Source organism: Neovison vison, chromosome 7, assembly GCF_020171115.1.
Source record: "Neovison vison isolate M4711 chromosome 7, ASM_NN_V1, whole genome shotgun sequence".
Classification (NCBI taxonomy): domain Eukaryota; kingdom Metazoa; phylum Chordata; class Mammalia; order Carnivora; family Mustelidae; genus Neogale; species Neogale vison.
The window spans coordinates 193,460,107-193,487,848 of record NC_058097.1 but is presented as its reverse complement, the minus strand read 5'-3'; the positions used below and the strand labels follow the sequence as shown (position 1 = coordinate 193,487,848).

At 36.7% G+C, this 27,742-nt stretch overlaps 2 protein-coding genes across 2 annotated transcripts; both read left to right on the top strand.

The window, feature by feature from the left end:
* The first annotated feature begins 94 nt into the window (after window positions 1-94).
* LOC122913661 (olfactory receptor 5M11-like) lies at window positions 95-15,397 on the top strand. The gene is made up of 2 exons (XM_044260311.1): window positions 95-685; window positions 14,426-15,397. Exons 1-2 carry the CDS (start codon window positions 95-97, stop codon window positions 15,395-15,397), a joined length of 1,563 nt encoding a protein of 520 aa, XP_044116246.1.
* A 7,399-nt stretch (window positions 15,398-22,796) lies between these two features.
* LOC122914455 (olfactory receptor 1030) lies at window positions 22,797-23,747 on the top strand. The gene has a single exon (XM_044261068.1). The coding sequence runs from the start codon at window positions 22,809-22,811 to the stop codon at window positions 23,745-23,747; it is 939 nt and encodes a 312-aa protein (XP_044117003.1). The 5' UTR covers window positions 22,797-22,808.
* Window positions 23,748-27,742: the final 3,995 nt, after the last annotated feature.

The following is a 27,742-nucleotide window of genomic DNA, read 5'->3' as shown; positions in this document are numbered from 1 at the left end:
TGAGAAAAATCATTTCAATAGTCAGTAATATGATTTGTACCTTCCTGTCTCCTTCATTTCTATTGTTTCTAGCACAGGTCCAGACTCTGAGAAAATGTTTATCACAAATGAGAGTGTAGTAACAGAATTCATTCTCCTGGGCCTTACAGATAGTCCCGAACTCCAGCCTCTCCTCTTTGTGCTGTTTCTGGGTGTGTACCTCACCACCCTCGTAGGCAACCTGGGCCTGATATTATTGATCAGGCTGGACTCTCACCTTCACACGCCCATGTACTTCTTCCTCACTAATTTGGCCTTTGTAGACTTGTGCTACACCTCAAATGCCACCCCACAGATGTTGAGTAATTTCTTGTCAGAGAAGAAGACCATCACCTTTGCTGGCTGCTTTACACAGTGTTACATTTTCATTGCACTTCTCCTCACTGAGTTTTACATGCTGGCAGCAATGGCCTATGACCGCTATGTGGCCATATGTAACCCTTTGCACTATAGTATGAAAATGTCCAGGCGTGTTTGCATCTGCTTGGCCACATTTCCTTATGTCTATGGCTTCTCAGACGGGCTTTTGCAGGCCATCCTAACCTTCCGCTTGAGCTTCTGTAGATCCAATGTCATCAACCACTTCTACTGTGCTGACCCACCACTCATTAAGCTTTCTTGCTCCGATACTTATGTCAAAGAGCATGCCATGCTCATATCAGCTGGCTTCAACCTCTCCAACTCCCTCAGCATCATCCTGGTGTCCTACACCTTCATTATTGCTGCCATCCTCCGGATCAAATCAGCAGAGGGAAGGCACAAGGCATTCTCCACCTGTGGTTCCCACATGATGGCTGTGACCCTGTTTTATGGGACACTCTTCTGCATGTATGTAAGACCACCTACAGACAAGACTGTCGAGGAATCCAAAATCATAGCTGTCTTCTACACCTTTGTAAGTCCGCTGCTTAATCCACTGATATACAGTCTACGGAACAAAGATGTAAAGCGAGCCTTGAAGAATGTTCTCAGAAGAAATACAGTCACTAAAATGGAATTGCCTCCAGTTTACAGTAAATCATAAGTGAACCTTTGGCTCAAATATCTTTGCATCTTGATGATGTATTTTGATATTTTCTATGCATATGCCTCAAATGTCTCAGCTAAAAATCTCAAGTCTGGGAAGAAATGAGTTTCACTTATTAATCTAGGCTCTTGTCCCTCAACATGTGCTCCACAGATCAGCAGCAACAACATCATCTTGGGGTTTATTTGAAATTTAGCATCACATTCTGCACTTAGATCCACCACGTCCAAATCTGGGTTTTAATTACATCATAGGTGATTTGTAAGCATATTAAATTTGAGAAGCACTGCTCTAAGAGAAAATTCCTACTTAATATGTCATAGGACTTTCCTGTGTTCTTATTGTTTACAACAATAAACAGGATAAAGATGCTCTTAGCTCAGTTCCTTGGATTTATTTTATTCCTATTACCATCTATCTTTTGGGACTAGGAGTCTTTATGAAGCATCTTTCTGTACTTCTCTGACCTACTAAGTAAAGCTAAAACCATGAGTCACGAGAGTGATTCCTGTTTCTTGTGAATGTGCTTTTAGAAAAGGTCAGTAAGGGAATGGGAAGAGAGGAATACAGCGATTTTTTTTTTTTTTTTCCTGCTTCAGAGTTTGTGGATTTTGTCTGTGGCCTCTGAACTATAGGGACTGACTTCTTCCTTCTGACCTGCAAGCCTGAATTTACGCACTCATGTCTAAGAAAAGAAAGAACACTTTCTGTGTCACTTGAATTTTAAAAATTGAAAATTTCTTGGCATTATCATTTATCTTCTTTTCCAGAAGATTTTTAAGTGAAGGTTTAGATTATTGATTTGAGTTTCACTTCTTTTCTCATATAAATGTTTATACAGTTTACCCAAACATGACTTTAGTTGAAAACCACTATATTCAGTACTTTTTACATTCAGTTTGCAAAATATTCTTATTTTTCCCGATGCGGCCTTCTTTAGCCTATAGGCCATTCAGAAGTTCATGCTTAATTACCATGTATTTGGAATTTCAGAAGATATTTCATTGTAATTTGTAATTTAATTTTGTTGTCTGAGAGCATATGCCTTATGATTTTAATCTTGAAAATTTACTAAATCTAGTGCTTTTTTCTAGCTCTATTGAGATATAATTGATATATAACATTGTAGCGGCTTAAGGTGTACAATTTGATGATTTAATACACGTATATGTTGTGAAATGATTATCAAAAGACTATGAGTTAACACATGAATTGTGTCATATAAGCATGATTTGTTTGTGTGTAGTGGTGGTAGTGGTGGAAACATTGAAGATCTATTCTCTTAGCACTTTCCAGGATACAGGACAGTATTGTTAACTGTAGTCACCATGTAATACATTAGATTCCCCAGAGCTTATTCATCTTATACCTGAAGACTTGTTGCCTTTGACCAACATCTCCCCATTTCTCACGTCCCCAGCCCTGCCACCCAGCATTGTACTGTTTCTGTGAGTCTGACATTTTTAGATTCCACATAAACGTTAGATCATATAGTCTTAGTCTCTCTGACTTATTTCACTTAAACTAATACCCTCAAGGCTCATCCGTGCTGACACCAATGGCAATTTCCACTTTTTAATGATGGGATAATCTTCCATTGTATATCATCTGTGTTCCTTCATCTGCAAATGGACTCTTGTTTCCATGTCTTGACTACTGTGATTAATGCTGCAGTGCATGTGAGGGTGCAGACATCTCTACAAGATCATGATTTCATTTCCTCTGGATATAGCCCCAGAAAGAGGGCTTACTGGATCGCATCATAGTTCTATTTTAGATTTTTTGAGCAAGTTCCCTACTGTTTCCATATTGACTGTACTGATTTACATTTCCATCAGCAAATGCACATGGCTTGCTTTTTCTCCATGTCTTCTCCAGAACTTGTTATCTTTCGTCTTTTTGATAATAGCCATATTAATAGCTGTAAAATTATAGCTCACTGTGGCTTTCATTTACATTTTCCTGAAGCACTTTTTCATTACCTGTCAGTTATTTGCATGTTTTCTTGGGAAAAATTTATTCAGATCCCTTGTCCACTTCTTAATTAGTTCTTTGTTTTTTGTATTGAGTTGTATAAGTTCTTTATATATTTCGGACCTTAACCTCTTCTTGCATATATTGTTTGCAAATATTGTCTCCCAATCCATAGGTTGTGTTTTCATTTTGTTGATTGTTTCTTTTGCTGTGCAGAAGCTTTTAAATTCAATATGGTCTAATTTTCCTTTTGTTGCTTGTGCTTTCGGTGTAATTTACAGAGAACCATTGCCAAGATCAATGTCAAATAACCTATTTCCTATGGCAGGTCTTAGATTTAAGTCCTTAATTCATTTCAAGTTAATTTGTCTGTGTGTGGTATAAGATAGAGACCCAATGTAATTGTTTGTCATGTGGTTATCCAGTTTCCCATCGCCAGTCACTGAAGAAACTATCCTTTCCACATTGAGTATTTTTGACTCCCTTGTCAAATATCAGTTGACCTTACATGCATGGGTTTATTTCTAGGCTCACAATTCTGTTTCATTGGTCTATGTGTCTGTCCCCCTCCCCTGCTTTGTTTGGTTTTGTTTTATTTTATGCCAGTACCATACTGTTTTCATTATTATAGCTTTGTAAAATAATTTGAAACTAGGAAGTGTGATACATCTGGCTTTGTCCTTTCTCATGTTTGTCTTGGCTATTTGAGGTCTTTTGTGGTTCCATATGAATTTTAGGACTTTTTTTTTTTTTTTGGACTGGTATTGAACTCACAGATGGGTTTTGGGAGTATGGACATTTTAACAATTTTAACTTTCTTTGACTTCATAAACCCTTGGTATTTTTTTTTTTTATTTATGTTTTTTTTTTTCAATTTCTTTAATCAAAGACTTGTTTTTAATTTACAGATCTTTATGTTTTTTAAAAGATTTTATTTATTTATTTGACAGAGAGATCACAACTAGGCAGAGAGGCAGGCAGAGAGAGAGGGGGGAAGTTGGCTTCCTGCCAAGCAGAGAGCCCAATGTGGGCTCGATTGCAGGACCCTGAGATCATGACCTGAACTGAAAGCAAAGGCTTAACCCACTGAGCCACCCAGGCGCCCCAAGATCTTTATGTTTTGGTTAAATTTGTTCCTAAGTATTTTATTTTTCTTCATGTTATTTTAAAAAGGGATTTTTTTCTTTATTTCTTCCTCATATACCATTTTATTACTATATAAAGGTGTAGCTTGGGTGCCTGGATGGCTCGGTTGTTTAAGCAACTGCCTTTGGCTCAGGTCATGATCCTGGAGTCCTGGGATCAAGTCCCACATCAGGCTCCCTGCTCAGCAGGGAGTTTGCTTCTCTCCCATACTCTCTCTCATTCTCTCTCTCTCTCTCAAAGAAATAAATAAAATCTTAAAAAAAAAAGATGTAACTTATTTTTGCTTTGTAATTTTTCATTCTGCATAAACTTACTGAATTCATTTATTCTAACAGTTGTTTGATAGTGTTTTTAGGGTTTTCTGTGTATAAGATCATATCATCTGTAGAGACAATTTTACTTTTTTCTTTCTGATTTTGGATGCTTTTTTTCTTGCCTAATTGTTCTAGCTTGGACTTCCAGTATTATGTTGAATAAGAGTGGCGATAGTGGTCACCTTTGTCTAATTTCTGACCATAGAGGAGAACTTTCAAGTTTTCACCATGAAGTATGATATTAGTTGCGGGCTTGTCAAATATAGCTTCTATTATATTCATGTAGGCTTTTTCTATACCCAATTTGTTTAGAGTTTTAATGATAGGACATGAGTATTGTAAAATATGTTTTATGCATTTATTGAGATGATCATATAATTTTAATATTTTATTCTATTAATGGATACATCTTTTCTTCACAAATAACAAATCCCTATATACAAAGTGTACTATATAATAGATAATGGGTACAAATGAATTTGAATTTTGCTTTTAAAGTTTGATATGTGTAATTTGAACAAGGGATTTAACTTCTTTTATCCTTAGCTTACTTTTGTTTGGTAATAATAATAAAATATTTTAGGTTTTTAAAAATATTACTTTATTATTGTGTAATTTACATGCAATAAAATGTGTCCATTTTAAGCACAACTCAATGTGTTTTGACAAATGTGTATATATCTATAACTGCCCCCACAATTGATACATAGAACATTTCATCACTTACAATACATTTTTTATCCCTTTGCTGACAGTTATGTTCTCACATACCTAGCTTTTGATAATCACAATGTACTTTCCTAACTTTATTTTTATTTATTATTTATTAAATATTATTTATTATATATAAATATTTAAATTTATATTTCGTATAAATAGAATGAAACTATATACAGTATTTGTGTGTATATTCTTGGACTTAGCAAAATATTTTTGAGAATCATCTAGTTGTTCTATGAATCCATAATCTGATATATTTTCTATTAATGAATAGGATTGCATTTTTAAAATTTACCTCAATGTGTTTATCCACCCATCCATTATTGGAATCTGAGTCGTTTCATTAAGTATCAGCCTTGTCTTAAGTGTCGGTCTTAACAAAAGAGTGATTTCAAGTGCAAACTAAGATTCTCCCACCAACCTGATATAAATTCACATGGAACAGAGGTGATTCAATTAAAAACCATGACTTTCTATCTTCTTATGTAAAAACTGCTTTTTCTTTCTTCCTCAACTGATCAAGTCACCACGGATATCAAGTCATCACCTCTGAGTTACCTTGCTAGACTTTTGTAGGCAGAACTGATCATTTTCCATATGAATGTTCCTATTCTACTTTGTAACTAAAATTTTGGGTACATTTCTGCTATATTCAATAATAGGGCCAAAAAATTAAATTAGGTTGTGACATTGGAATGGGTAATTAGAAGATAATAATAAGTTTAGGGATCTTCAGCAAACCACAGAGCACTTGCCCTGTAATGTAGGAAGCTTCTCCTCAGCTCTCATGTGCTTCCATGCTAGAATGCAAGCCATGCAGAGTCGGATTATACTGATCTTTAGAAGTATTTCATGATTTTGTATTTAGTGCAAAATGTGTCAATTTAAAAATGCTACATCAACCCAAAGGCATTGGTAGGTGAAATACGGCTCTATTTCTTCAGTAAATTCACTCAAAATTTATGTATGGAGCACTTAGGATGTTTGAGTCCCTGTGCTGAGTGTTGTATATTGAGTGAATATAAAATGTCAGTCTCTGATCCTCTCGGAATTCATGGCCTGGAAGGAAAGACAAATCTTGAGCCAACAGACATTCCATTTACAATTAGCATTGTAATGAATGTCATAAAGGAACTGAACGAGGTCACATAAGTGAGAACAGTTACTGTGGTGAGGAGGCTTCATTAGGTGGAGGAATTCCTCTCTCAGAAATTGACATTGAAGCTCCGTCTAAAGTATGAACAGGCATGAACCCTGGGACGTTTGGGAGAAGTGGTATTCAAAGCAGGGACACGGCTTACCAGAAATTTCTGAATTTGCAAAAAAGGTGGTCATGAGATCAGCACGGCTAGACCAGTGAAGGAGGGAGAGATTGACAGAGAACATAGAGGAAGATGATATTCGGAACTTTGATTTCAATACACCATTTGCAGAATGTGCCACAACTGAAGACTTCACAGTTGGACTAAGGACTGTGAGCACATGGACCGTATCATTTTATCTTTGTATCTCTTGGATGAGTGGATAATTGGACACTTGGTAAATGGTAAGAAAAGATAGACATACTATTTTCACATTTAGCGTGTTTGTTTTCACTTGTGGGCAGATGAACAACTTGTTGTTAAATGATATGTTCACCAAGTTTTTCATGAAATATTATCTTCTAACACCGGGACTTAACTTCTTGAATGAAATCTGCTGTGGCTCATTATGATATCTTATCCAAATGGTTTTACTCACTGGGTTTAATAACCTTACCGCTTTCATCTAGATATCAAAGTCCTTTCAGCAAACGTTCATTCAATAGCAACTATGTGGATAAAACGAAATTCAGACTAGGGAAAATCACAAAAACATAAATCCCATGGATTATATTATTATTTTATGTCTTTATTAATTGTCCTATTTACCTGACTAGAATAACGCAAAGATTCCATGAGAATAAACTTCTGATCACTTAAAGCAATCAGCTCAAAATGATCACAAACTGAGGGTGCCTGGGAGACTCAGTTGTTTAAACATCCAGCTCTTGATTTTGGCTCAGATCATGATCTCAGGGTCATGATCCCAGGATTATGAGATCCAGCCCCACCATGGGACCTGTGCTCAGCAGGGAGTCTGCTGCAGATTTTCTGTCACTCCCCCCCTTTATTTCTGCCCTTTCCCCACCACATGCTCTCTCTCCCTCTCTCAAAAACTAAATAAATCTTTAAAAAAATTACTACTATCTGATGCAAACACATTGTGAAAATCCCAAGACTCTAATTAGTGTATCTATATAAATAACTATTTCCCTGGAGTTTTCTCTTTTAGTAATACTGAAATTCTTCAGGGTAGGTAAAAATATTTTAGGAATAAGAGCTTCACATTACAGTTTGGGTATAAATCACTCCCAGGAACTCATCCCTTGGACCACTAATGTCTCTGAGTCTTTCCTGGGGTCAGGTAGGAATGACAGCTCTGACTTCTATACCTGCACTTTCTCTTCTTGTTTCAGTTTTGGATTTTAATCAGGAAGAGTTAGGTGACAACAAAAGCAACTTTAATTTCTTGGCTAGTTAGAATGAGTGGGTGTGTATTTTTTTTTAAATTATTCATTAGAAAACATGAAAGTCTCATTGGAATTATGTGTTTACACTGATCATTTTACTTTAAAAATATTGTTCTCCCCAGTCATTCAATAATTTAACACACACTGAATAAGCATATAAGATGAAGCACCTGATAATCTCATAAATTTTAAGAATAATATCTGTTGAATGAATACCCCCCCAAAACTTAATCAAATCATTGAAAAGAGACAGAAGCAGGAATCGATATACTCATTCTAGAAAAAATAAAGCTCTTATAGAACGTTATAAATCTTTTAAAAAATTATTTGAGAGAGAAACTTTTAGGGAAAGTTTATATTAACTAGGAGACACATGGTTAGTAATGAGTGTAGGATTTGTAACTACATAAATGCTGAGTCAGAATGTTATCAATGATGGACATTTTAGAATTTATTTAGTCAAAGTCCTGATATTGAATAACTGGGGACTGACGTCCATATAAGGAAACTCACTATAACAAGGTAAAAAAAAATGTTTTCTAAATGAAGACTCAAATGAGTTTTTACTGATAGTATTCGTTGGTATGAAGCCATCCTGTGTAACAGATCCAAAATTTAGGTTCATTCATTGTAATCAGGTAATGTACCTTGCTCTTAAATTTGTGAGACTTTGGAATGGAAACTGAGAGAGGAAGATGCTGGGGTTCATTATGGTGGAGGAGACAAGGAAGATGCTCCTTCTGGGAAATTAATATTCACACAAGATGATTGACGGCTCCACCAACTAACTGACTTGTTTGCCTGTTTCTTCATTTCCGACCTGAAAATATTACTATTTTTCCAGATATTCCTGAACATTTATCTATCTATATGACCCATTGAGGTTGTCTGTATGCTGGATTACTGACCCTATACTTCAATAATCCTTATTTCTCTTGTCTGTGGTCCTTTCCTTGGCTTCAGTTATCTCCTAGTCTCACACTCAATCCACCTTATAAAACAACAAAATGGTGACTTTATGCACATGGAATAGTTCCTAAGTATAACGGGCACTCAACCTTATCCTGCTCCCTCGGACATGTGCATTTTAACTGGACCCTGAAGAGGGCAAACTTTTCCCCAAATGAACATTTCAACATGCAGGGTGTCAGGAACCGGTGATAACTTACAGAAATGAGCTTTGCACTATGATTTTAAGTGGGAAAATAGGAAATTCTTGGAGCTCCACTTTTTCATCCTATATTCATCACGTTTACCAATTTACCACGTACGACATGATTTTTTTGCTCAATAATCCCTACTAAATTACAAAGTAATGTTTTGTTTTCTTGCATTTTTATGTAATAAAAATACGTATGCATATCAACATCCTTGTGAATCAGCTTCATCGGCATGAAAAAAATCTGTGTAGTCCATTATCTTGTTTATCTATGAGCATTCCAATCCAGAGAAAAGCAAATTGACATTATTGAGGCAGTGAAACCTTATGCTGAGTTTTATTTTCATTACATTTTTTTTTAAATAAAGGAAACAGATTTAAAAAAAAAATCATTGCTACTTACATTGAATTCTAATTACCCAGAAGTTTCCAGTTGGATGCCGATGTCGTAAGGAGACACTGTTTAGTAGGATGTCTGGTTCCCTTCTTCACTGAAATTTAATTATTTTTCTGGGTGATATTTCTCATACAGGCAGCAAAATATGCATGAGCGATCTCTCCAATAATTCAGTATGAATTACTTGGCACTCTACATTGAAATAAGAGTTAAAAAATCAGAGTCGTGGAGGATAGATTTTGCTACCCCTTGAATAATTATCAAATAAATGAACCATCTTTCCAACTACGGGGCATGCAGGGTCCAATAAACTTAAATAGGAAGATATCTAAGGCAGTTCCCACTAGAAGTGCAAGCTCTACAAAATTTTGCTTATAGAAATAGAAATAACATTCAGTTGAATTTCTATCACGTATCCCAAAATCACTCAGGTACTTATTTCTATTGGAAAAAAGGCTTTAGTTCTAATGCAGCAAATTTGAATTTACCATTGAGATCTACCAAAGAGATTTAAATTTGCCAACAGTATTTGTCAAATACGCATTTCAGATCTCAAATGTCTTTTTTTTTTTTTTTTTTGAGATATTGAGAATCATGTTCTCAGATCCTTCTGGTCTTTATAAAATTTGATCAGGCAAGAAACTCAGATTGGTTTTGGAAATTAGAGTCATGGATGGCAAGATAGGGTTATAAAAAGAGAGGGAAACATGATTTTCAAAGAACATGTAGTAGTTTCAACACAAAAATGTTAAAATATGTGCAAATTATATGAGAGTATTTAAAATATTTGGAACTTATTTTATATCCATATATATGTAAATTATTATATACTTATCCCAAACACTTAATAAGCAACCATTGTTAATTTGTTTGATATGATATGATGTGCAAATAGGTGCTCATGCTTAGGGTCCTGCTGTAGAGAAAATGCATTTGGCATTAGAAATGTCCTGTGCTCACCTGTGTTTGATATACAGAGCTCTGTTGTCACATTGCATTCTCTTGCCCTGGGAGCGCTTAGATGTTTTTCTGCTTGCTTCTATTCCTTCCCATTTCTCCCAAATATTCCCAAGATTTACAGGGTTCCTCTTCCATGCTCAGTAGTCCTTCAAACAGTTGTGGTTTTTTTTTTTTTTTTTTTTGAGACCATGAGTCAATGATAAATTCAAAAGTGCTTTAATAGTGTACCAGGGGCACCACTGAAGGAAGGTGTTTTCCAAATAGTGCAAAATAGGTCTTACATCCCTGTATTTTGTTTTGCTGCTGAGGTGCAAGGGTTCTAGCAATCTCTGGTACTCAGTGTGGAATTAGGGATTCTAAGAGAACACTAGAGATGCTTCAGGCTCTTTGAACTAGTAAGCTTGGGAAAGGCTGAACGTTCTTGCCCACCCTCCGAAGCTTCACAATGCATTGTGGGCATATAAAAGGCTCTGAGATCTGAGATTCCCTGCAGTCCAGAAACCCATTTTCCTTTTCTTTTGCAAAACTCAGCATTTTTTTAAAATTAAGAGTCAATTTATTAAAAATCAAAGCACCACTAACATTTCTTAGTTGGTTGGTTTGATTGTGAGCATATTAATTCATCCAGTCATTCAGATAGAATAATTTTTCTTTAAATACTTAATCTTCTTATGAAAAATAAAGTATAGTTTTTCCTCTCTTTGCATCTTTCATTCTGTTCCAGGTCATTTCCTATAAAGTATATCTTTTTTTTTTTTGTAATTTTATATTTTTCAGTGTTCCAAGATTCATTGTTAATGTGTCACACCCAGTGCTCCATGCAATACATGCCCTCCTTAATACCTGTCACCTGGCTTGCCCATCCCTCCACCCCTCTCCCCTCCAAAACCCTCAGTTTGTTGCTCAGAGTCCATAGTCTCTCGTGGTTTGTCTCCCTCTCTGATTTACCCCAACTATTTCTCCTCTCCATCTCCGTATGTCCTCCATGTTATTTCTTATGCTCCACAAGTAAGTGAAACCATATGATAATTGACTCTCTCTGCTTGACTTATTTCTCTCAGCATTTTTCAATTTAATTTCACCATAGACCTATTTTGTTGCCTGATATCCAGTTATTCTGCTGCACATAGTTTTGAAAATACTAATCTAAAAATCCAGGTGCCAGCAAATTTAAGATTTGTGGGGACCTCATTTGTAACTGTTCTTGCTCTATACGAGTTGTAGCATTCTTCTCAAGGTAAAATAAAATAGCCTCATTACTTTGTAAACCAGAAGTGTGTATGTGTAGAAAAAAGTACTGTAATCAGAATGTAGTCTTTTCTTCCTAAATTGTAGAACATGGTTGCTAAACTACTTAAGGGGAATTGAAGCAGACAAGCTAAATTCCATCTCCCCTTTATATATATATTTAAAGATTTTATTTATTTATTTGACACAGAGAGAGAGATCATAAGGAGGCAGAGAGGCAGGCAGAGAGAGAGGCGGGGAAGCAGGCTCCCCACTGAGCAGAGAACCTTATGCTGGGCTCAATCCCAGGACCCTGAGATCATAACTGGAGCTGAAGGCAGAAGGTTAACCCACTGAGCCACCCAGGTACCCCTCTCCTTTATGTTTTTATTGTCTTTATTAGTTGTTAAATGTAATATGATGGCCAAGCAGGTGCTAGCATTTAGGGCATAGTTATACAGACTATACAGATGTAAAGATTAGATGAATCTCATAATGCCCTCAGAATGGAAGATTTACCTGTGAAAGTGAATGTTTTCCAAGTAGAGTCATCTTTCTGGTGAGTGAGGAAAAGCACTTTTGCTATTTATACAAATCCAGATTCTCAAATTAGAGTGATTTTCTTCTCAATGGCCAAAGTTGTAGACTTAAGCCCTGCAAATTACTTCCACTTCAAATTAACAGGGAATGTTGATTCCAACCCATCACCATAATATAGGTGTGGTGGATATAGACCCACACGCCCCCTCAGATATATATCCCAAAGATTTGCTACCGTGTAGATTTCAGGAGTCATCATACTTTTTGGCTTGGGATAAGGACTTTAGTTTGACTGCTTACCACTTCTTAAATGTTTTATTTGGCACAATAGAAGACCTATCTCTGCATCTATGTGCAATATCTTTGATTTCTCTGGCAAGCCTCCTGTCTCTGTATGTAGTATTTACACCCTCTGAAAGTCCTCTCTTCTCTTGCCTTTCTAGAGACTTAGTTATCCAGCAAGTGCCAGTTAAGCGTTATCAATCTTTGATGCTATCCTGATTTCTGAACACATTTACTGTGTCAAATATTTATTATCGAGCCCATTATAACCTTAATTTCCTCTTCATATGCCTCCTTTACCATGAAGATACCAACCAGTGCTCTCCTGAGAAGCACTGTTATCCACTACCGCATCGGCCTAACCTCATCTGCCTAAACATCATTGAGCCAAAGTAGCTAACTTTGGAGGGTACTTGCTTCCATCTTCAGGAACAGCTCAGATACTAGAATAGAAATACAGCGGGTGACACTGGCATTGAATGATATTACTATTTGCATCTCAGTGGATCAGTCTTATAGGCTTCCTTTGTGGTATTCTGGTAAAGATAGGTTTACAAATGGAAGTATTTGCCAACATTGCATGTGGTAAGTTTCACATTACATAATGAATTCTGATACCTGTTTAAATTTGGAACTCTTAAGCTCTTGGAACATGGAGCCCACATCACTGTATAGTAACCTGAGTGGCTGCTGGCTCTTCAGACCCAGCCCATGTCACTCATTCTTATTATCCAAATGGCTCTCAGAGTCATTTGAGTTCTAATCACTTATCTTACTTAGTCTATCAATTTAAAATTAACACAGGAAAACACAAAGAATCCATGACCCAAATACATTCTCCCGACTCCTGGAAAAATTATTCATCATTTAATTTTTAAATTATAATTCATATTATAATGAACTGGTAATTTTATCTAAAAGCGTAATGCTTTTGTTATAATTAGTATCACCTGAACTCTGTGCCAAGAATGATTCTATCTCTCCTAATTGGGCATTGTAATTCTGTAGTGAAGAAAACTGAACTATTTACATAATGCTGCTAAAAAATTTAGAGTTCAATTTGTGTTGTTTCAGTAGCATACACATGCAACTATGCTGTAAACTTAAATGCTTTCTATGATAAATTTTAAAAAATGGATAAGCAAACAATTCTATAATCTTAAGTTTTGGCCACTTCTCTTCCCCCCAATACCCATGTCTCCCTTTCTTGATTCATACAAGTGCTTCAGAATGAATGTCCCTACGTTAGTAATTTATATTGGGCTTTGTTATTTTCAAATTTGGGATCTTTATCTTTGGTCTGCTTGCATAGGAATACCACATTTCCCTGTATTTTATTGATAGAGCAGCAAAACAGGTTCCAGAGATTTTTCTTCAAACCACTATAATTTGGGGCTCTTTCATACAGCCAGTAAGGGGGTGCAAGTCTCAAAAGTTGAGTTTCGAAATATGCAAACACTGTTGACTGTTGAGTGTTTTCAAACACATGTCACCATTTTGCCTGGCACCATTCCCAGGATCAATGATGAAGCCTATGATTTTATAGTGAACCGTAAGTGACAACTGGTCATTCAGTCCATTCGTAGACAAACTTTTTTTGTTATAAGCCCCTTACCCCCATTCCAGAACAGGCTGTGTCACAGTGTCTGTTGTCTTGGGAATCATCTGCACATTACACACCAAGCTCATAAGGGCTCCAATGTTCTTTTTTGTTGTTGTTGTTTTTTGTTTTTGTTTATTTGACAGAGAGCTAGAGAGAGAACACAAGTAAGCAGAGCAGGAGGGAGAGGGTGAGAGAGAGAAGCAGGCTTTCTGCTGAGTAGGGCGCCCGATGTGGGGCTCGATCCCAGGACCCTGGAATCACGACCTGAGCCGAAGGCAGCCACTTAACCAACTGAGCCACCCAGGCGCCCCAGGGCCCCGGTGTTCTTAAAAGTCTCAGCTATTCCAACTGCTGACACTGGTAATAGTTGTGTAAGGATGATGGAGAGTGTGAGAATGGAGAATGAGAGAGAGAAATACATAATGGATTTCTCACTCACTTCTCACTTTATTTTATTCATCTAAGTGAACACTGCTGGCAGCTAAGAAAATGGTCAGAGGAAATTCCACCCTAGTGACTGAATTTGTTCTCTTGGGATTAACAGATCATCCAGAGCTTCAGCCCGTCCTCTTTGTGCTGTTTCTGGGTGTGTACCTCGCCACCCTCGTAGGCAACCTGGGCCTGATATTATTGATCAGGCTGGACTCTCACCTTCACACGCCCATGTACTTCTTCCTCACTAATTTGGCCTTTGTAGACTTGTGCTACACCTCAAATGCCACCCCACAGATGTTGAGTAATTTCTTGTCAGAGAAGAAGACTATCACCTTTGCTGGCTGCTTTACACAGTGTTACATTTTCATTGCACTTCTCCTCACTGAGCTTTACATGTTGGCAGCAATGGCCTATGACCGCTATGTGGCCATATGTAACCCTTTGCACTATAGTATGAAAATGTCCAGGCGCGTTTGCATCTGCTTGGCCACATTTCCTTATGTCTACGGCTTCTCAGATGGGCTTTTGCAGGCCATCCTAACCTTCCGCTTGAGCTTCTGTAGATCCAATGTCATCAACCACTTCTACTGTGCTGACCCACCACTCATTAAGCTTTCTTGCTCCGATACTTATGTCAAAGAGCATGCCATGCTCATATCAGCTGGCTTCAACCTCTCCAACTCCCTCAGCATCATCCTGGTGTCCTACACCTTCATTATTGCTGCCATCCTCCGGATCAAATCAGCAGAGGGAAGGCACAAGGCATTCTCCACCTGTGGTTCCCACATGATGGCTGTGACCCTGTTTTATGGGACACTCTTCTGCATGTATGTAAGACCATCAACAGATAAGACTGTCGAGGAATCCAAAATCATAGCTGTCTTCTACACCTTTGTAAGTCCGCTGCTTAATCCACTGATATACAGTCTACGGAACAAAGATGTAAAGCGAGCCTTGAAGAATGTCCTCAGAAGAAATATGGTCACTAAGATGGAACTGCCTCCAGTTTACAGTAAATCATAAGTGAACCTTTGGCTCAAATATCTTTGCATCTTGATGATGTATTTTGATATTTTCTATGCATATGCCTCAAATGTCTCAGCTAAAAATCTCAAGTCTGGGAAAAAATGAGTTTCACTTATTAATCTAGGCTCTTGTCCCTCAACATGTGCTCCACAGAGCAGCAGCAACAACATCACCTTGGGGTTTATTAGAAATTTAGCACCACATTCTGCACTTAGATCCACTACATCCAAATATGGGTTTTAATCATATCATAGGTGATTTGTAAGCATATTAAATTTGAGAAGCACTGCTCTAAGAGAAAATTCCTACTTAATATGTCATAGGACTTTCCTGTGTTCTTATTACAACGATAAACAGGATAAAGATGCTCTTAGCTCAGTTCCTTGGATTTATTTTATTCCTATTACCATCTATCTTTCGGGACTAGGAGTCTTTATGAAACATCTTCCTAGTCTTCTCTGACCTACTAAGTAAAGCTAAAAACCATAAGTCATGAGAGTGATTCCTGTTTCTTGTGATAGTGCTTTTAGAAAAGGTCAGTAAGGGAATGGGAAGAGAGGAATACAGCGATTTTTTTTTTTTTTTTCCTGCTTCAGAGGTTGTGGATCCTGTCTGTGACCTCTGAACTATAGAGACTGACTTTTTCCTTCTGACCTGCAAGCCTCCAAGACCTTACATACTCAGGTCTAGGAAAAGAAAGAATACTTTTGTGTCACTTGAATTTTAAAAATTGAGAATTTCTTGGCATTATCATTTCTCTTCTTTTCCAGATTTTTAAATTTTTAAATTTTATTTTTTTAAATTTTTAAATTTATTTTTATTTATTTATTATTTACCTTTTAAAATTAATTATTTTCAGAAAAACAATATTCATCATTTTTTACCACACCCAGTGCGCCATGCAATCTGTGCCCTCTATAATACCCACCACCTGGTACCCGAACCTCCCACCACCCTGCCACTTCCAACCCCTCAGATTGTTTTTCAGAGTCCATAGTCTCTCATGTTTCATCTCCCACTCCAATTTCCCTCAACTCCCTTCTCCTCTCTAACTCCCCTTGTCCTCCATGGTATTTGTTATGCTCCACAAATAAGTGAAACCATATGATAATTGACTTTCTCTGCTTGACTTATTTCACTCAGCATAATCTCTTCCAGTCCCGTCCATGTTGCTACAAAAGTTGGGTATTCATCCTTTCTGATGGAGGCATAATACTCCATAGTGTATATGGACCACATCTTCCTTATCCATTCATCCGTTGAAGGGCATCTTGGTTCTTTCCACAGTTTGGCAACCGTGGCCATTGCTGCTATAAACATTGGGGTACAGATGGCCCTTCTTTTCACTACATCTGTATCTTTGGGGTAAATACCCAGTAGTGCAATGGCAGGGTCATAGAGAAGCTCTATTTTTAATTTCTTGAGGTAAAAAAAAATGTTTTCTAAATGAAGACTCAAATGAGTTTTTACTGATAGTATTCGTTGGTATGAAGCCATCCTGTGTAACAGATCCAAAATTTAGGTTCATTCATTGTAATCAGGTAATGTACCTTGCTCTTAAATTTGTGAGACTTTGGAATGGAAACTGAGAGAGGAAGATGCTGGGGTTCATTATGGTGGAGGAGACAAGGAAGATGCTCCTTCTGGGAAATTAATATTCACACAAGATGATTGACGGCTCCACCAACTAACTGACTTGTTTGCCTGTTTCTTCATTTCCGACCTGAAAATATTACTATTTTTCCAGATATTCCTGAACATTTATCTATCTATATGACCCATTGAGGTTGTCTGTATGCTGGATTACTGACCCTATACTTCAATGATCCTTATTTCTCTTGTCTGTGGTCCTTTCCTTGGCTTCAGTTATCTCCTAGTCTCACACTCAATCCACCTTATAAAACAACAAAATGGTGACTTTATGCACATGGAATAGTTCCTAAGTATAACGGGCACTCAACCTTATCCTGCTCCCTCGGACATGTGCATTTTAACTGGACCCTGAAGAGGGCAAACTTTTCCCCAAATGAACATTTCAACATGCAGGGTGTCAGGAACCGGTGATAACTTACAGAAATGAGCTTTGCACTTTGATTTTAAGTGGGAAAATAGGAAATTCTTGGAGCTCCACTTTTTCATCCTATATTCATCACGTTTACCAATTTACCACGTACGACATGATTTTTTTGCTCAATAATCCCTACTAAATTACAAAGTAATGTTTTGTTTTCTTGCATTTTTATGTAATAAAAATACGTATGCATATCAACATCCTTGTGAATCAGCTTCATCGGCATGAAAAAAATCTGTGTAGTCCATTATCTTGTTTATCTATGAGCATTCCAATCCAGAGAAAAGCAAATTGACATTATTGAGGCAGTGAAACCTTATGCTGAGTTTTATTTTCATTACATTTTTTTTAAATAAAGGAAACAGATTTAAAAAAAAAAATCATTGCTACTTACATTGACTTCTAATTACCCAGAAGTTTCCAGTTGGATGCCGATGTCGTAAGGAGACACTGTTTAGTAGGATGTCTGGTTCCCTTCTTCACTGAAATTTAATTATTTTTCTGGGTGATATTTCTCATACAGGCAGCAAAATATGCATGAGCGATCTCTCCAATAATTCAGTATGAATTACTTGGCCCTCTACATTGAAATAAGAGTTAAAAAATCAGAGTCGTGGAGGATAGATTTTGCTACCCCTTGAATAATTATCAAATAAATGAACCATTTTTCCAACTACGGGGCATGCAGGGTCCAATAAACTTAAATAGGAAGATATCTAAGGCAGTTCCCACTAGAAGTGCAAGCTCTACAAAATTTTGCTTATAGAAATAGAAATAACATTCAGTTGAATTTCTATCACGTATCCCAAAATCACTCAGGTACTTATTTCTATTGGAAAAAAGGCTTTAGTTCTAATGCAGCAAATTTGAATTTACCATTGAGATCTACCAAAGAGATTTAAATTTGCCAACAGTATTTGTCAAATACGCATTTCAGATCTCAAATGTCTTTTTTTTTTTTTTTTTTTTTGAGATATTGAGAATCATGTTCTCAGATCCTTCTGGTCTTTATAAAATTTGATCAGGCAAGAAACTCAGATTGGTTTGGAAATTCATGTTCTCAGATCCTTCTGGTCTTTATAAAATTTGATCAGGCAAGAAACTCAGATTGGTTTTGGAAATTAGAGTCATGGATGGCAAGATAGGGTTATAAAAAGAGAGGGAAACATGATTTTCAAAGAACATGTAGTAGTTTCAACACAAAAATTTAAAATATGTGCAAATATATGAGAGTATTTAAAATATTTGGAACTTATTTTATATCCATATATATGTAAATTATTATATTATTTATTGTAAACAAGAAGCAACCATTGTTAATTTGTTTGATATGATATGATGTGCAAATAGGTGCTCATGCTTAGGGTCCTGCTGTAGAGAAAATGCATTTGGCATTAGAAATGTCCTGTGCTCACCTGTGTTTGATATACAGAGCTCTGTTGTCACATTGCATTCTATTGCCCTGGGAGCGCTTAGATGTTTTTCTGCTTGCTTCTATTCCTTCCCATTTCTCCCAAATATTCCCAAGATTTACAGGGTTCCTCTTCCATGCTCAGTAGTCCTTCAAACAGTTGTGGTTTTTTTTTTTTTTTTTTTTTTTTTTTGAGACCATGAGTCAATGATAAATTCAAAAGTGCTTTAATAGTGTACCAGGGGCACCACTGAAGGAAGGTGTTTTCCAAATAGTGCAAAATAGGTCTTACATCCCTGTATTTTGTTTTGCTGCTGAGGTGCAAGGGTTCTAGCAATCTCTGGTACTCAGTGTGGAATTAGGGATTCTAAGAGAACACTAGAGATGCTTCAGGCTCTTTGAACTAGTAAGCTTGGGAAAGGCTGAACGTTCTTGCCCACCCTCCGAAGCTTCACAATGCATTGTGGGCATATAAAAGGCTCTGAGATCTGAGATTCCCTGCAGTCCAGAAACCCATTTTCCTTTTCTTTTGCAAAACTCAGCATTTTTTTAAAATTAAGAGTCAATTTATTAAAAATCAAAGCACCACTAACATTTCTTAGTTGGTTGGTTTGATTGTGAGCATATTAATTCATCCAGTCATTCAGATAGAATAATTTTTCTTTAAATACTTAATCTTCTTATGAAAAATAAAGTATAGTTTTTCCTCTCTTTGCATCTTTCATTCTGTTCCAGGTCATTTCCTATAAAGTATGTCTTTTTTTTTTTGTAATTTTATATTTTTCAGTGTTCCAAGATTCATTGTTAATGTGTCATACCCAGTGCTCCATGCAATACATGCCCTCCTTAATACCTGTCACCTGGCTTGCCCATCCCTCCACCCCTCTCCCCTCCAAAACCCTCAGTTTGTTGCTCAGAGTCCATAGTCTCTCGTGGTTTGTCTCCCTCTCTGATTCACCCCAACTATTTCTCCTCTCCATCTCCGTATGTCCTCCATGTTATTTCTTATGCTCCACAAGTAAGTGAAACCATATGATAATTGACTCTCTCTGCTTGACTTATTTCTCTCAGCATTTTTCAACTTAATTTCACCATAGACCTATTTTGTTGCCTGATATCCAGTTATTCTGCTGCATATAGTTTTGAAAATACTAATCTAAAAATCCAGGTGCCAGCAAATTTAAGATTTGTGGGACCTCATTTGTAACTGTTCTTGCTCTATATGAGTTGTAGCATTTTTCTAAAGGTAAAATAAAATAGCCTCATTGCTTTGTAAACCAGAAGTGTGTATGTGTAGAATAAAGTACTGTAATCAGAAGGTAGTCTTTTCTTCCTAAATTGTAGAACATGGTTGCTAAACTACTTAAGGGGAATTGAAGCAGACAAGCTAAATTCCATCTCCCCTTTATATATATATTTAAAGATTTTATTTATTTATTTGACACAGAGAGAGAGATCATAAGGAGGCAGAGAGGCAGGCAGAGAGAGAGGCGGGGAAGCAGGCTCCCCACTGAGCAGAGAACCTTATGCTGGGCTCAATCCCAGGACCCTGAGATCATAACTGGAGCTGAAGGCAGAAGGTTAACCCACTGAGCCACCCAGGCACCCCTCTCCTTTATGTTTTTATTGTCTTTATTAGTTGTTAAATGTAATATGATGGCCAAGCAGGTGCTAGCATTTAGGGCATAGTTATACAGACTATACAGATGTAAAGATTAGATGAATCTCATAATGCCATCAAAATGGAAGATCTACCTGTTAAAGTGAGTATTTTCCAAGTAGAGTCATCTTTCTGGTGAGTGAGGAAAAGCACTTTTGCTATTTATACAAATCCAGATTCTCAAATTAGAGTGATTTTCTTCTCAACGGCCAAAGTTGTAGACTTAAGCCCTGCAAATTACTTCCACTTCAAATTAACAGGGAATGTTGGTTCCAACCCATCGCCGTAATTTAGGTGTGGTGGATATATACCCACACGCCCCCTCAGATATATATCCCAAAGATTTGCTACCGTGTAGATTTCAGGAGTCATCATACTTTTTGGCTTGGGATAAGGACTTTAGTTTGACTGCTTACCACTTCTTAAATGTTTTATTTGGCACAATAGAAGACCCATCTCTGCATCTATGTGCAATATCTTTGATTTCTCTGGCAAGCCTCCTGTCTCTGTATGTAGTATTTACACCCTCTGAAAGTCCTCTCTTCTCTTGCCTTTTTAGAAACTTAGTTATCCAGCAAGTGCCGGTTAAGCATTATCAATCTTTGATGCTATCCTGATTTCTGAACACATTTACTATGTTCAAATATTTATTATCGAGCCCATTATAACCTTAATTTCCTCTTCATATGCCTCCTTTACCATGAAGATACCAACCAGTGCTCTTCTGAGAAGCACTGTTACCCACTACCTCATCTGCCTAAACATCATTGAGCCAAAGTAGCTAACTTTGGAGGGTACTTGCTTCCATCTTCAGGAACAGCTCAGATACTAGAATAGAAATACAGTGGGTGACACTGGCATTGAATGATATTACTATTTGCATCTCAGTGGATCAGTCTTACAGGCTTCTTTTGTGGTGTTCTGGTAAGGATAGGTTTACAAATGGAAGTATTTGCCAACATTGCATGTGGTAAATTTCACATTACATAATGAATTCTGATACCTGTTTAAATTTGGAACTCTTAAAGCTCTTGGAACATGGAGCCCACATCACTGTATAGTAACCTGAGTGGCTGCTGCCTTTTTGGTTCACTTCTGCTCACCTTTAGACCCAGCCCACGTCACTCATTCTTATTATCCAAATAGCTCCCAGAGTCATTTGAGTTCTGATCCCTTATTTAGTCTATCACTTAAAAAATAACACAGGAAAACACAGAGAATCCATGATCCAAATACATTCTCCAGACTCCTGGAAAAATAATTCATCATTTAATTTTTAAATTATAATTCATATTATAATGGACTGATAATTTTATCTAAAAGTGTAATGCTTTTGTTATAATTAGTATCACCTGAACTCTGTGCTAAGATTGATTCTATCTCTTCTAATTGATTTTTTATTTGTAATTTCTGGGCATTGTAATTCTGTGGTAAAAGGTTGAACTATTTACATAATGCTACTAAAAAGTTTAGAGTCCAATTTGCGTTGTCTCCATAGTACACACAGCCAACTATGCTATAAACCCCTTAAATGCTTTATGAGATAAATTTAAAAGTGGATAAACAAACAAAACCATAATCTAAGTTTTGGCCACTTCTCTTTCCCCCAAAACCCGTGTCTCCCTTTCTTGGTTCATACAAGTGCTTCTGAATGAAAATCCCTTCATTAATAATTTATATTGGGCTTTGTTATTTTCAAATTTGGGATATTTATCTTTGGTCTACTTGCATAGGAATACCACATTTCTCTGTATTTTATTGATAGAGCAGCAAAACAGGTTCCAGAGAATTTCCTTCAAACTGCTATAATTTGGGGCTCTTTAATACAGCCAGTAGGGGGGGCAAGTCTCAAGAGTTGAGCTTCTAAATATGCAAACACTGTTGACTGTTGAGTGTTTTCAAACACATGTCACCATTTTGTCTGGCATCATTCCCAGGATCAATGATGAAGCCTAAGTGACAACTGGCCATTTAATCCTTTTGTAGACAAACTTTTTTTTGTCATAAGACCCCGCATTCCAGAACAGGCTGTGTCACAGGGTCTGTTGTCTTGGGAATCGTCTGCACATTACACACCCAGCTCATAAGGGCTCTGACCTTCTTAAAACTCTCAGCTCTTCCAACTGCAGACACTGATACTAGTTTTGTGTGAGGATGATGGAGAGTGTGAGAATGGAGAATGAGAGAAAGAGAGAAATATATAATGGATTTCTCACTTACTTCTTTATTTTATTTGTCTAAATGAACACTGCTGGCAGCTAAGAAAATGGTCAAAGGAAATTCCACCCTGGTGACTGAATTTGTTCTCTTGGGATTAACAGATCGTCCAGAGCTTCAGCCCATCCTCTTTGTGCTGTTTCTGGTGATCTATTTGATCACTGTGGGGGGGAACCTTGGGATGTTGGTATTGATCAGGATAGATTCACGCCTCCATACCCCCATGTACTACTTTCTTGCCAGTTTGTCTTGCTTGGATTTGTGCTATTCCACGAATGTGACTCCCAAGATGTTGGTGAACTTCTTATCAGAGAAGAAGACCATTTCCTATGCTGCTTGTTTAGTCCAGTGTTATTTCTTCATTGCCATGGTTATTACTGAATATTACATGCTAGCCATAATGGCTTATGATAGATATATGGCCATCTGTAATCCTTTGCTTTACAGCAGCAAGATGTCCAGAGGGGTGTGTATTCGTCTGATTGTTGGTCCATATGTCTATGGGTTCCTTAGTGGCCTGATGGAAACCATGTGGACCTACCACTTGACCTTCTGTGACTCCAATATTATTAATCACTTCTACTGTGCTGACCCTCCTCTTATCCAGCTCTCCTGCTCTGACACTTTCATTAAGGAGACATCCATGTTTGTGGTAGCAGGATTTAACCTCTCCAACTCCCTCCTTATAATCCTCATCTCCTATATCTTCATACTCATTGCCATCCTGAGGATGCAGTCTGCTGAAGGCAGGCACAAAGCTTTTTCCACCTGTGGGTCCCATCTGGTGGCAGTGACTGTATTTTATGGGACGCTGTTCTGCATGTATGTTAGACCTCCCACAGACAAGTCAGTGGAACAGTCTAAAGTTATTGCTGTTTTCTACACTTTTATAAGCCCTATGTTGAACCCCATCATTTATAGTCTGAGGAACAAGAATGTGAAACAAGCTTTTTGGAAACTGATCAGAAAAAATGTACTTTTGAAGTAAAATTACAATGTATCTTTCTTTATAAATTAAATAAAAGCTATATTCATAAGAACTGGATCCTACTTTAACTGCATTTACAGTAAAATTATTTTAAATCTATAATGAAAAGCTAAAATCTAATGACAAAACTTTAGAGACATAGGTACAGGAGATTTATAGTTTTACAGGTGATATGTGAGTGTGTATTGAGTGTGTAAAGGGTTGGAGGTCAGATATGTAGGTATAGTGGATAATTTCTCTTAAACACTTTTACATCATTTGTTACTTTCACACTGTAAAAATTATACGTTCTTATAGTAAAATATTTAATCTCTATAGAAGAGTCCAAAGTAAAAGACTTTTCCCTTTTTCTTCTCCCACCCTGATCTTCCATTGTCTCCTTTTACGGTTACTATTATTAACAGTTTCTTATGTTTGTGGAAAATTTCTCTGCATCTACAAAGCAATGAATGGCTATATATGCATACACACACACACACTTGTCAATACACACGATGACTGTTATGAGCTAACTTTTAGTCGTTTGTAATTCTGTAGCATTTGCTATGCAGTGGTCTCCACTGCATGATCTAGAGCAATGTGATCACAACTGCTGATTGAGACTTACTGTCACCTGTGGTAGAAAAAAGTCAAGATAACAGCTCCATGTCCATACCTGATGTCTGTTTATTCCTCCCTGCTTATAAGAATAATTTTTAATAGAAACTTTCTTCCTTCTGCCATAACAGTACACAAAAATTTCCAATTAGTTTTTAGATATTAACTCCTGAAGCAGGCAACGGATGTCTCTTACAAAAACACGTGGCTTGCCTCAAAAGAAATCGTGACTCTGTGGAGTTTATCTGTGGCATCACAGACTCCTAGGCTCTGCAGTTTTCATGCCTTCCTTCATCTTTGCCTGTTAACCTATTTTCAGGATGGGACAGATTTTTTTTTTTTTGTAGCATAATGCTAATTTTATCCACAAAAGTTGCCCTTTGCCACAATTAGGTACTATATATCTAATTTTAGAATTCAACATTGTGACTTATTTGTAAATATTTTGATGCTAAAGAATTCAAAAGACAAGTTAATTTTTAAGATGTTAACATTTCAGGTGACTTTCCAGCTACAAAGCATAAGCAGAATTGATGAAATGTTTACAGAGTATCTATGAGCCAAGTACCCAAGATTCCCCAAGGAGCTCTAGAATTGTATAGTTTTGTAGAGTTCATGAAACTGTAAAGAGAAGAATCAATACAATTTGTTAAGTGCTATAATATAAGAAAATGAAATTGCTAATGCAACAGAGGAAAGAAAGAATGTATTCTAAGTTGACATTGGTCTTGTATGATTGTACAAGAAGAGAACTTGTTCATCCTTTGTGCACCTGCCCCAGCATACTCATAGCTACTAGTACAACGTGATGTCAGAACAGGCAGGTTTGAACAAAATAAGTATTAGACGTGATTCGTGATCACATAGATACTTGTTACTTTCAATGAAAAAGGAAAAGCCACAGAACTGTAATTAGTCACTCACCCCTGGACATGTATTTCTCAGTTGTATTTCAAAGCTTCTTTTCTACCCAAGAGCTTATTTCTCTTCAATGTTTTCTACAAGGTAACATTTTCATATTTACTGATTCTCTGTTATTCCACATAATTATTGCAACTTTTCCATTACTAGATGTTGTTCTTTAAATATTTTTTATTTTGGGGACGCCTGGGTGGCTCAGTTGGTTGGACGACTGCCTTCGGCTCAGGGCGTGATCCTGGAGTCCCGGGATCGAGTCCCGCATCAGGCTCCCAGCTCCATGGGGAGTCTGCTTCGCTCTCTGACCTTCTCCTCGCTCGTGCTCTCTCTCACTGTCTCTCTCTCTCAAATAAATAAATAAAATCTTTAAAAAAAAAAAAAACTAAATATTTTTTATTTTGAAAGTCAAATTGTTGGGGCATCTGGGTGGCTTAGTGGGTTAAGCATCTGCCTTCAGCTCAAGTCATGATCCCAGAGTCCTGGGATGTGCCCGGCATCAGGCTCCCTACTTAGTGGGGGTCTGCTTCTACCTCTCCTCCTTACTTGTGCTCTCTCGCTGTATCTGTCACTGTCTTTCTCTCTCTCTCAAATAAATAAATAAATAAATAAATAAATAAATAAACATCTTAAAAAAAAAGAAAGTCACATTGTCTGTGAATGCTGGTAAAAATACACATCTAAACAAATTGTTATTTTTGTAAATTTTAACATTCAATTAATACTGCGTTGGATTTTACTTAAACAAATACCCAGGATCTACTGCTGTTTAAGCACACACACACATATACAATTATACAGAAGTAGCTCCCTTATTTTTCCAGTATTCTAATTTCAGGGTCCATGTCTGTAGTTTTACAGACTAGCTTGGCAGTAAATGAAGCTTTCTTAATGATTGCAGCATAGAGAAAAATTAAGCAAACCTCCATTTTGAACGTGAACAAAATATCTCCAGTTTGCATATGTCAGAGAATGTCTTTGAATGAACCAACAAAAGACTTTGTGGAAATATATGAGCTATAAGCTAACAATATTGTTCATAAATACCTGTGACCGTGATGCCATTGACATTTATGACTGGTATTAGCAATATGAAGCCATAGTTTTGGCCACATGTATGAACGTCCAAAATAAAAAGGGATTTCACCAAGTGCCTTCATGAATTGGTTGGCTGTTAGGAATTACACCATAGAAAGTCCATTTTTTAGTTCATATTGTGCTGTGCTGGAGATTGAGTAAGTATGTGCTTCTGCAGTGCTTTGTGTATTAATGAGTTGAATTCCCTTATTAATGAAAACATCTCCCATGAGGAATTTTAAGAACAAGCTCTTAAGCTCTTGCTCTTCTTCTTTTAAAGTTGATTTTGCTGGATTCTAGATTTATTGAACAAATTAAGCAAGGTGATATTGGAAGAATCTATGAGAAAACAGAGAATATTTTCCACACTTCCTTAAGGAACAATAATTATAAGATGTTTTATACTTTTCTTTCGACCATTCTAAAAGATCATGAATTCAATTGGTCATTTTCTCAGGAAATCTGATCCATGTGTACTTAAAAAAATAAAAAAAATCCCAGGGAATGATAATGCTGTAAATCTAATATTTTTCTTCATATATCATATATTTCCTTGGAGCGCTGGATATCTGAAGAATGTTAAGACTTTCACACTCATACACACACACACATGAAGGGGAGAGAAGGGAATGACAATGTTCAGCAAAGTTCAGACACTGTTTTAACATATGTCGTTTCACTTAATCTGCCCATCAATATTATGATTATAGAATTCTCATACCATTTTAAAGTTGAGCAGAGACTCACAATTAATTGCTAACCTAAAATCACATAGCTGTGAAGAGAAGCCCAAATGTGTCTGGCTTTGACATTTATTGTTTCTTTTTTCTACTATGATATACTGTTTTTCACTATACTTTTTTGAAGGGAAAAGCCATGGAATTAGTAAAACTATCATTTTCTGTATTCCAAAAATACTGTTGATCAAGTATTTGAAAGCTGAATGCACACTGACCAATATAATCTACTATGAGAAAAGATCTTATTTTATAGTGTTTATACAAATTCATATTTTCCAATAAAGTGAGCTCTGTAGACAGATCCTGACTCCATCATTTATCAGCTAAATCAATAGTCATGAACATAAACTCTAGGATCAGATTTATTGATCAAATTAATCTCTCTCTGCCTCAGTATTTTCTTTTGTAAGATAAATATATATAGTACTTTCTCATAGAAAAGCTGGGTAGAAAAATGGATTAATACCTATGTTGTGCACCTCAAACTAAGGTAACAGTGCATGTCAACTATGCTTAAGTAAAAACATTTAAGAAATACCTATAAATTATTTAGCACGATGTTCGATACACAGTATTCACTTAACAAAAGTGAACTGCTTTTTATTATTAACTAGAAAGTTTCTTCACCTATTTGAGACTTGGTTTACTCTCACAGCTTTCAATATT